The following is an 11,766-nucleotide window of genomic DNA, read 5'->3' as shown; positions in this document are numbered from 1 at the left end:
TCTTTGTGTTCTAAAGTCTTAATTTGTCCGAAATATCACTTTACCAAAGTTACATGGTGATTCATGTTACGCTACAGACAATATTAATCTTATTTATTTCATTTTAATTCTTGTGACTGCACCTGTTTTGGAGATATTTGCCATCTGATGCAAATATGACACAAAAACATATAATATAAGTAGGGTAAACATTAAGCTGGGCGAAACAGCTTTTTGACACAGAGACAAGCTAAGATAGGGAAATGTAAATTTAATAGAATGTGTATGAACAATAGCTGATACATTTCCTAGTTAAAACCTGTTTTTGTCAATGACTGTAGCACAGTACATACAAGGGAACAACTGTTTATCACTTAGCCAGATAACTGGACTTGTTAACTTTTCCTAATTATTGCAGTAAGTGTTTTAATTACTTTGCTTGTTGATTGATTTTTCTGTAAATACTATTTTTTTCCGGAAATAGACAATACATATACAAACCTAATTTTAAAAAACAGGGTCAATAGGTAAAATGCAAATAAAGACAACAGTGATTTGAACGTACAAGAACAGCAAGTAAGTATGTTGATGTAGGTGAAATATGCTAATTTCTGAAGTGATGTCTACAGCACATTCCAAAAAAAAAGGCAATTTTAAAACTTCAGAGGTTGTAATTGTTGAAAAAACCTGCTTAGTAACTTTGCGCAGGTAAAAGGTAAATAAGTACCAGGTTATAAGGTCATGAGTGTGTAAAAGGGGCATTAACAAAAGATGCAGTAATTTATGAGTTCACGAACATTTTAAAATGACTACGGGGGATTTGTCTGTCATAGTACAGGAGTGTGTGCCAGTGGCACATTTGTAAAAGCACCATTAATGCGGAGGGGTGCATATGCATTCTGGAGCAACATATGCTTCCATTTAGAGACACCTTTTTAGGGTTGTCCTGGTCTGTTTCAGCAGGGCAATCCCAATCAGCATTCCGAAGGTGTTATAATAGCATGAGTTTATAGTGTGCGGGTGCTAGACTGGTCTGTCTGCATTCCATATTTGTTTCCCATTGGAAACTCGTGGCACATTGTATAACACAACAACAGAGACCCTTGACTATTGAGTCAAAACGACTAATTTTCCCCCAATTTACCCCCCAATCTAGTCGTTTCCAATTACCCTGGTTGCGTTACGCTTTACCTCTACCGATACAACCCTCTACTGCTGACTGAGGAGCTTCACAACTGACACATGCCCCCTCCAACACGTGAGCAGTACTGACTGCCTCTTTTCACCTGCACGAGGCGAGTTCATATGCGGACCAGCCTTGTGCACGGAGAGCCACATCCTGATCAGCATTATTTCCCTCTGAGCAGACACCATCAATCAGCCAGCAGAGGTCATAATTGCACCAGTTATGAGAAACCCTGGTCCAGCTCATCCTATCCCTGAACAGCAGCTAATCATTGGTCATGTGGCCACCCAGCCCAGATGGATGGCAGAGCTGAGATTCGATACGATGTATTTGAAATCCCAGCTCTGGTGTGTTAGTGTATTTTACCGCTGCACCAGCTCTCTCAACTTTTTGAAATTGGATTTGTACATACCCCAATAGTTCTTGGATAGTTTCACAGACAGTTCTTTGGTTCAACATTAAAGGTAGTAACACTAAATACAGTAATACTAAAGACAACTAAATTTTAAAGTGGAAAAAGAACCATCTTAACTAGAGGGAATTTGGGAATGTAATTTTTGCAAATGTTTAAGAAAAAATAAAACATAGTTTTTTTTTTTTTTATGTAATCTACTGTTTGGTTTGCACTGTTAACCAAACTGACTATCAAAGTAGTCAGTAAACCAGTATAAAAATAAACTAGTATCTGCAAATGTATTATGACAGCTAGTTTACATCTAAAGTACAAATATTATAGTTATCCAACATATATTATTATATATTTTTTATGTAAGGAAGATGTACTGGCAACCTGTCCAGGGTGTTTCCAACCATTCTACCTGTGAATTGTACCTATCGCGGCCCTGAAAAGGGCAAAGCAGTGGTAAAACAGACAATAAAAAAAATAATAAATGCAAGAGGGACTGAAGTTCACCTTCAAATATTATGTATTATTTGATATTATATGATAATAATATAATAATAATATAATAATAATAATATAAAGTGTTCCTACAACTTAAAACAGTAAAAACATTTTAATACAATAAATACTTTAATGTCATAAAAATGACATATTTAGGTCAGCTGAAAAACAAAAGTGACCCCTACATTCAGAGTTTGTATCTTTCACATCTTTTCTGAAGTTAACTTTGTAATACAATTGTAAGACTTGCATAAAACGCACAGGAGCATAATATGAAGTGCAATACAAATAAATAGTGTTTGTGACAACAAATACCTTCCTGAGGTAAAAAAAAATAATATGAGCTATCTTACTTCAGTAACTAATAATTTGATCATCATCTGGGGAATATGTAGCTTTTATTTTACACATTCCTCCAAGTAGTGGTTTTCGGTATTTAGGCATTCTAGAATTTAAAAAGTCTGTTCCTTCTGGTTTGTGTAAAAAGCTATAGGTGGCTGCTTTGCTGGTGATACCATCAATACTAGGCATAGACTACCCCGCTGTTGGTTAACCCATCAACATTCACATATGCAATTTGTGAAGAATGAATCATAACTAGCTCTAGTTGTCAAGAACATGCTCTAATCTTTATCTAACACCTGCAACTGTCAATAGCTTAAACGAGTTTTACTTTCAGTCACTTTTATGAATTTTTGACCTCCCCTTGGTTTTAGAGTCCCACTTAGGAGTCCTAACAAGCAGCAATGCCACAGCTGTGAAAGCCAGCAGCACCCCGAGACTTGGAGGTCCGCAGGGGCTAATTTCCTGAGTTAGGCCGGAAAGCAGTGGGGCTAGCACACGTCCTACCGCTGTCACCGACTGGCCTGCACCAATCAGAGTGCCACTAGCTCTCACACTGCCTCCACGCTGCAGCTCTAGGTCCGTGATACATGTCCTCCCTATGCTGGTAGAAATGGCAAAGAAGGTGGATGAGAGCAGAACGTGTCCCACATCACTTGCTGCAGCGTACAGAATGATTAGAGAACATGTGAGCACTGTGGAGTGTAGCAGCAGGGCAGACATGTTACCATTGTATAGGCGAGTCACAGGTCCCACCAGGAAGCCAGAAAGTGCACCCAGCATGCTGCTGTAGCTTATAAGGTAGCCGGTCACTTTGGGTTTCAAGTCAAAGCGCTCCTCCATCGCCAATGAGAAGTTGCTATGGTACAGCATAATAGCCAGAGCCATTAACAGGCGCACCAAAAACAAGTCCCACATGTCTGAAGAGGCCACAGAACGAATTTGTGATCCTACTGATGTCAGCTGGAGCCAAGCTGCACTGCTCCATCTTCTGCAAAGAGATCCAGCAGAGTTACAGGCATTCATTTGTGAAAGAGGTGCATGAAAGTTTATATCTGGACAGTTCTTTAGCTCATTATTGATTTTCCTGCTCTTAGTGTAACTGCTAGTATCTACTTGATGGTTTAGAATCTCTTTCCATGGCAGCATCCAGACCAAGCCTGAGGAAAAAGACAAAATATGCATACCGTAAGTGTCCCAGCCAATATGAGTAACAAAAATACACAGACATTCTAGTTGCATGGTAGAAACACACCCTTGACCGGATGCCAATCACAGGGCGTCAGACACTCACCTATTCATTCACACACACTTAAACTTTAAGACAATTTAAAATAGCCGTGACTCAGGGATAACAAGTAAAACTCTTTACAGACTGTCACCAGAGTTACTGTCACACCAGTTATTGAAAATAAAGTAATGAAATAATTCATCTGGTTTTTAAAATAGGCTTTACGAACATTTTGTGTTTTTTTATATATATATACGTATATACTGTATATGCACACACAAACATGTATATATATATATATATATATATATATATATACTTCCCCTAAAATGTCAAAAATTAAATGGTCAAATATGTACAGTTGTGTTAACATTTCATTGACTACAAATGCGTTAGAACACGTTCATCTCGAAGACGAGTTCGTTCAGAATCAGCTACTTATCACAAATCGACTCGATTTTGTTAACTTAACTCATACGTTCCCGGAGCGTCAATGCATTTACCCGCAGACGCTGAGCGTCTCTTTGCTTCTATGGGGCTGCATGGGCTTATCATTGGATAAATGCCACGATTTTGTCCCGCCCCCGGACGCTGAGCGTCTCTGGGGGTGAATGGGGCTGTGGGCGGGTCTGGACGCTGAGCTTCTGCAAGATGATTGGAGGATCAGTCGAAAGGCTGAATCCTGTTTTGATTGACAGCTGTCGCTGGGAGCTTCAGTACCATCGCGGATTTTGCGAGTGAAGTCAGAAGACAAACTGCAACCCATTTCATGCCATTTTCTTGAAAACTAACAAAGGGGAGTATTTATACATTTATATATAAATAAATTGACAAATTTTATGATGTAAGCCGACAATGAGCTTCCCCTCTTTGAAAGACCAGCAGCCGCCACTGATATATATATATATATATATATATATATATATATATATATATACACAACATTTAATTCATACACAAAGTAAGAAACATGCATAGTAAGGATATTCATATAAGATTCTCACTAATTTCTTGCAGCACTATAGGCATTTTAAGGTGTTCATCAAACTGTATTGCAAAAATGCCATTGACAGCACAAACATTTCTGTAAATACTTAAATACAAAATGACTTTAAATTCTGATTAATAGTTTAAAAATAATTAAACACTGTTACATTATTAAATGTTAAATTCAAGATTGTTAAAACATCTGTTTTGTGTTCTATTGAACATACATTACCTGCATTGATCAGAAAGATGGCTGCACAAATAAATGAGCACAAGTAGAAACCTCCCTCCTTTTCAATCAGGTAGCCTCCTACCACAGGGCCCAGGATAAAGCCAACACTGGAAGCTGCACTGAAGTGACCCATCACCAGGGGGCGCTCAGTCTGCGATACTAAATCTGCCAGAAGCGCTCGACAGATCGACAGGGAGTGTTTAAAAATTCCTGTGAGGAAAAACCATGTAAAAATACAAACTACAAACAGAGGCACATAGTAAAAAACTTGAGAGTGGAAATATTAATCTAATGGAATGGATAAGAAGAATCAGAGGAGAGCTGTTGTGTTCCAAATAGCATAATATATTTTAAATGTTGTGCTAAATTCGATCTCGACCATTGGCGAGGCTACTTATTCGAGCGCACTGTAAAGGATTTATGTGTGTATTGAAACACAACCCTCCAGCTTGGCGGGTATACAGTGTTGTTTTTACTTCAAGTGTAGCCCAATACTGCAAGTTTTACACGTTATACCAAAATATTTAAAGCTCGGTTATTGTATGTATTCTGCAAAAGAGTGCTGATTCTAAAATGATTTTATTTTATTATTATTTTTAAACAATTTGTTCTGTCAGACCTTCATACTGAAGCTCAGGTCATTCACAGTACTACTCCTTACATATATTAAAAATCCCCAACTGATATACAGTATATTGAGGAAGCATATTATTTAAATAGTTTATTGGTCAATCAAGGGTATTCACAGTTAAAATAGCCCAAAGGTTGCCAGATTTTGCTTATAAGCAAGTGGATCCAAAAAGACGTTACTAATAACACTGCTGCGGTGCAGTAAGGGTTTGATTATTCAGCAGAGGGTTTGATGGAATCATTGCTGCCACATATTTGAGGGTGTACTGGTCTGACTAATCCTGTTTCTTCTAAGATCATGTGGGCAGCCGGGCATGTGAGTATAACACCATGCACTGTAGGATGCCCACCTCACACACCCACAGTAGGTTGCCACACATAAAACCTTTATTACAATGACTGATGCACATTTGAAATATCAGTGGTGCAAAAACCCATACATACAGGTTTGGTAATATGGTAAGATGAATCATCCTTCACCTTAACTTCTCAATTAAGTGAGTGCGTGTGTGGCATACAATGCATTAATCATACAGGGTAAAAATAGTATTAACTAAAGCGCTGTACATACACCTGTGAAAACAGTAGATCGAGCTCTGCAACATACCTGCTGGTATTCGAGCCAGCACAAACAGAGCAATATTAGAGGACATCCCTAGAAGGACATATCCAAAGGCACTTAGCAGAAGGCATGTTAGCAATGAAGAACGCCTTCCTACTACATCACTCCAGCTGCCCTGACAAAGAAAGTTAAATAACGTTCATGAAGCATCAGTAAATATTAATGTATTTCTAGACAAATGCCACAGCTTACTCCGTGACACCAGCACTATCACTTACACTATACATGCAATGCAAAACATACTGACTTAATGTAATCATGACCCAAGTGAATTTTCTGTTGTGCCGGTCAGCCTCAGGCGTATCACAGTGCCTCGGCTGTTCCTTTCCTAACTCTTTACGCACAGCACCCAACAGAAAACAATTGCCCTTTGACTTGGTAATTTGACTCATAACTATGCAATTTTAAACCAATTTTTATGGGTGTGGAGGCTCTGATGATTCATACTTGTACAGTAAAAAATCTTGGTGTATCCTTTAGGTCTTGGAGAATCGAACATCCATACACTGCTCTTAAAAACACAAAATTATTTACTTACTCAAATTACTGCAAAACAATGGTTTATTTAAATTCTCTTTGGTATTAATAGTAATGTGCTGCACATTTCTCCATATCAGCATGGCAGGATATTATGATAAAATATTACTATATTACTTACTACTACAGTACTGGAGAAAAGCTGTAAAACCCCATACGTTGACCCTGCAATATAAAAATAAGAGAGAACAAATTATAGCTGGGTAAAACGACATATACACTGTCTGATAAAATGTGTGCACCGTGGTATAGCTAGATCAGAACTAGGCTGTAAACTGTAATAAAAAAAAAAAACAGTGCTCTTACTGATAAAGATCTACCTTAAATTTCATGTTGCTATAATATGGGTGACACTGTTCACAGTCAAGCAAGCTTGACACATCCATGGGCCTAGAGGCTGCTGTGCAAGGTCCTACTCTGAAATAAGGCTTAGCTAGAGTTTGTTGTTAATCACATACACAAAAAAGCAGCCTCTAAACCCATGGTGATTTTGGATAGTTGATTGTGGATAGTTTCACACATGAATGTATAAATTCATGTAATCCTGGGCAAATACCTTTTATACTAGCCTGATGTGAGCAAAATGTCATCAGCTATAGTCAATTATTATTATTAACAAGAATTTAGGAATTCTGATGCAAATAAAGTTAAATGACAATAAAGATCTTTCACATCATAAGATTAAAATATCTTATTTACAGAAAGAAGTGTTTAAATCATTTAGTCAGAAAATAGGAAATTGCTAAAACCATGAAAATCCTCAAACTTCCATAAAATGTATGTCCCAAACAAATGTACATGAACACCTGAACTCAGCTGAATACTGTAACTATTACCCATAGTAACAATTAACTTTGTTAGCTGGAAAAAAACGTATTATGCTCTCTTTGTTTAAAATATGAGAGTATGAAAACATTCAGCATTTTCTAATACTCTAATTGGAATATTATTAAAGTAAACAATAAATTTAAATAGACTACAAAAAGTCAACACCACCACTTAGTCCAATATGATGTGTTCAGGGGTAGAGTTTAAACAAAGTTATTATTTCCATTAAGATAACTGAAACCATATTTGTTAGAAGAAAGGAAATTAAACATGTTCCTATGTCAAGTCAGCTGCAAGCATGTTTAGCTCTTTTACAGCATGCCTGAAAATATTTGCTTGTTCCATAGAAACCATCTGTACAGCACAGAATCACATGTTTAATTATGTATTTTGCATGAGTTATCTACGTTCCTTTGAAGTCATTCATTTCAGGACTTACTTTAGAAACCCTGTGATTGCAATAAATGCTAAAACACTTCAGCACAAGATCCCTAGTTAAAGTTTAAGGCACAACTATAAGCTTTTCATTAAGAATCAGGGCTAAGCAATACACAGTATTGACTGCAGGCTATTGGCTGTATGTGACTACTTTAAATAATGCAAAACAAACAAACAAATAAACTAAATAAATAATGCTTAAAGCAGTAGGTAATCAAAAGATAGTCCCACTCACATGCTGACTAGTTCCTCAACACTGAATTACTGTTGTGTTGTGACATAGAACAGGTAATATACTGTGAACAACACTAACTGACAGTAATGAAACATGTTTAAACAATATTATAAAATCCCAACAACACAGCTGAACCTGATGCACTCACACATATTCATATTATTACCATTTTAGTGTCTTTGAGTGCTAAGAATAGTCCACTAACCAAACATTATTTGGTCATTGGGGGTATATTTTGAATAATAACTGATGTACAGGGGGTGACATGTACACAACAGATGGGCTACAGTCAGTATTTTTATACTACCAAAGTTTTTCAGTATGGGAGCTGTAGCATATAAAATAGCTATATGGGTCTAAATGAATGATTGAAAAAAAGGACTCAGTGAATGTATTTAATCAGTTTATAGAGCAACCTTACCTATTATTCCAGCAACAATCGGGCTCGCACCTAATGCCTTAACATGATGACTTAGCAGAGGGATGATCATACTGACCCCAAAGAGATCCTGTGCACAAAACAAAACCGATAGACATCAAGATGTAGAACGCATACAAGGCTCATGTTGTTAAATGAATATATGCGGAGATGTTTAGTGTACAATAAATTCCAAATAATGGTCTATAGAAACCTGACAAATGTGTTTTCTGGCTTTAAAAATTACAATATAAGGTGATATCTTCGCTCTACACTTTAATTGAAAACAAATATCCTTACTCTACTTTAAAATTTTAAAATTTCCACAACATGTGTTTTCAGGTGTAGCTGAATGGTACACATTCCATTCTATTGCTGCTTGAGAGAGTACTGTATATAATACAATGTTAACAGTTTTTAATGCTAACACATGATTGTTTGTTTGTTTATTAGGATTTTAACATCATGTTTTTACACTTTTTGTTACATTCATGACAGAAACGGTAGTTACTCATTACACAAGGTGCATCAGTTCACAAGGTTATATTGAACACAGTCATGGACAATTCTGTATCTCCAATTCACCTCACTTGCATGTCTTTGGACTGTGGGAGGAAACCAGAGCTCCCGGAGTAAACCTACACAGACACGGGGAGAACATGCCAACTCCACACAGAAAGGACCCGGACCGCCCCACCTGGAGATCGAACCCAGGACCTTCTTGCTGTGAGGTGACAGTGCTACCCACTTAGCCACCGTGCCGCCCGCTAACACATGACACTGAACTGACACTCTATCTGCAATAGGTGTACAGTAAAATTTTAACAGCTTATCAAAAAAATTAAGACTTGAGTAGTGTCATAACACTTGAAATTGAACCAACAGCTTAATGAGAGGTAAAGAATTAGAGAGATTATCTATTCCATCACAGCCTGTCCCGTTTATATCATATTTCATATATATTATATGATATATTTATATCATATACTTTATGCAACTATTTTGGAACTGAACAGTCTATTTACTTACACGTTCTGTTATGCTACTAGCTGTATCTCTGTTGGGCAGGGTGAAGCAATAAAACATTATTTTGCAGGTCTGGATAATCAACAACCTCAGCAGCATTTTAATTATCAGTGTGAGCTGTGTTGCAACCAATCTGTAGGGTGACATTTGCAGGAATGTGCATGGATCAGATGGACTATGGACATTTTACTGTTTATGGTTCTGAGGTCAAGAGCTAAAAATTTTTTGTTTATGTCCATGGACTGTCAGAGAGCCTCTGATGAAGACCTTCAACGATTATCAGCTCAAGTGCAAGTGTATACTCATGTTGTATTCTACAGTATATCCAGTAATAGAGGAATCTGCAAAATAAATGTATCTATCAATAAATGCATCTATTAATAAATGTATCAATACGCACGTGTGCTGATCATCAGAACTGACAGTGCAGATCATTAGATGCTTTGCAGCAGTTTTACTTCTTTTAAGCATACATATATAAACACAATGTTAGTTAGACACTCCAATAGCTTGTCATCACGATTATGCTACTTACCATAAATCCGACTACATAAATGCATCTGATAATCCGCGTGGGTCTGGTAGATTTCAGAAAATTGTTACATTTTAGGTGATTCATTCTGCTGTTCACTTCCCGGTGCGGTTAACACGGAAGCTGCAGCAGTGGTACGGTCCAGATCAGTCAAATCCTGGTTCAGACCATTGTTCATCTAACCAGGGGTGATTGATACAACAGCGTTTTCCTACGATGCACGTCGATTGTGCCTGTGTTACAATATCCAATTCTGTTTAAATTTGAGATATGTAAGTAATATTTTGTGGATAAATTATTCACGTGTATTATATTAAATTTGTCTGTTAGCGTTAATTAGTAAAATGTGTGCCCCCTGGTTAAAACATGGTACCGTCCAATCTTTAATCGCGCTACATTCGAAACCGCTTTAATTTCACATGTAAACAGATTTATTTTGTTCGTTAGATATTGTTTAAATACAAAAACCGAGATCGGTAACGTGTGTACGCTTAAATTGTATATGTCGTTAATATTAAAGCGTTTGTACACTTGATAAACATGATTTTTTTATTTGATCCGATAAGAAGTAAATACAGGCTCATATCGCCGATACATATACCGATACTTTTCACTTGTAAAAGTAGTTTATTTACTTTTATGTAGGGGAGAGCAGTGTGTCGTTTTTGAGTAGGCCATTTATTATTATAATGAACTAAGTCTGAGTTTTTTTGTTCAGAACCAATTATATAATAACAAAACATAATTTATCCCTTCCGCTTGTTAAGTGGTGACGTGTCGACCTTATGATACGTCACATCCGGGTCCAAGTTGGCCGAGTCCCTCGTATTTTCAATATGCCGCAGTGCTGTGTCCCGTACTGCTTCAACAGGTCCGAGTCGAAAAAAAACTACCCAACTGTCTTTTTTACCGCTTTCCTTGCGATTAGATGTCATGAAGTAATATTTTTGTTTAAAATTCAATGTAAAAAGGTAAACTGTCATTGTAGTATATTCATTACACGTGTTTCAAGCTTTTTTTTTTATTTTATTTCATATAATAATGTGAGAGGGGCAGTGATAGCTCAGTGGTTAAGGTACTGGACTAGTAAACAGAAGGTTGCCGGTTCAAGCCCCGCCACCACCAAGTTATCACTGTTGGGTCCCTGAGCAAGGCCCTTAACCCTAAATTGCTCATTGTGTAAGTCGCTTTGGATAAAAGCGTCGGCTAAATGCTGAAAATGTAAATGTAAATGAGATTCTGGATTTTTACTATATAAGCTATAAGCTATACTGATTAAAAGTAAAACCAAAGAGTTAGAAATGTCAGTTTTCATGTAATGAATTAAAAATATGAGCGCTTACCTCTTGATGAGGTGACATGAAATGAAATAATGACATGAACTTTTCATGATATTCAGATTACCTGAAGTGCACTAGTGTACTGCACATCTTGTCTTATTTGTATCTTAATGTATGTTTCTAATATATATATATATATATATATATATATATATATATATATATATATATATATATATATATATATATATAATATATGTATATAATAAGACCTTTTCTCGTCCAGACAGCTATTGAGAAGGACTAGACATTTATGACTCGGGTAATGTTTGTAAATCCAATTTCCAACGACAGCAACA

At 36.7% G+C, this 11,766-nt stretch overlaps 1 protein-coding gene across 2 annotated transcripts; it reads right to left on the bottom strand.

Annotated features, from left to right (window-relative positions):
- Positions 1-2,166: 2,166 nt before the first annotated feature.
- On the bottom strand, positions 2,167-10,790 carry mfsd9 (major facilitator superfamily domain containing 9). 2 transcript variants are annotated; one of them, XM_063006171.1, is made up of 6 exons: positions 10,763-10,790; positions 8,573-8,660; positions 6,772-6,815; positions 6,099-6,228; positions 4,862-5,071; positions 2,167-3,571 (listed from the first exon to the last, which is right to left on the bottom strand). In XM_063006171.1, the coding sequence occupies exons 2-6, from the start codon at positions 8,640-8,642 to the stop codon at positions 2,745-2,747; spliced, it is 1,281 nt and encodes a 426-aa protein (XP_062862241.1). In that variant the 5' UTR covers positions 8,643-8,660; positions 10,763-10,790; the 3' UTR covers positions 2,167-2,744. The 2 variants fall into 2 exon arrangements, with proteins under 2 accessions (XP_062862241.1, XP_062862240.1); XM_063006170.1 differs by lacking the exon at positions 10,763-10,790 and adding an exon at positions 10,131-10,363.
- Between the last annotated feature and the right edge of the window lie 976 nt (positions 10,791-11,766).

This window comes from Trichomycterus rosablanca, chromosome 12 (assembly GCF_030014385.1).
Source record: "Trichomycterus rosablanca isolate fTriRos1 chromosome 12, fTriRos1.hap1, whole genome shotgun sequence".
Classification (NCBI taxonomy): domain Eukaryota; kingdom Metazoa; phylum Chordata; class Actinopteri; order Siluriformes; family Trichomycteridae; genus Trichomycterus; species Trichomycterus rosablanca.
This window is presented reverse-complemented; position numbering and strand designations above follow the sequence as displayed.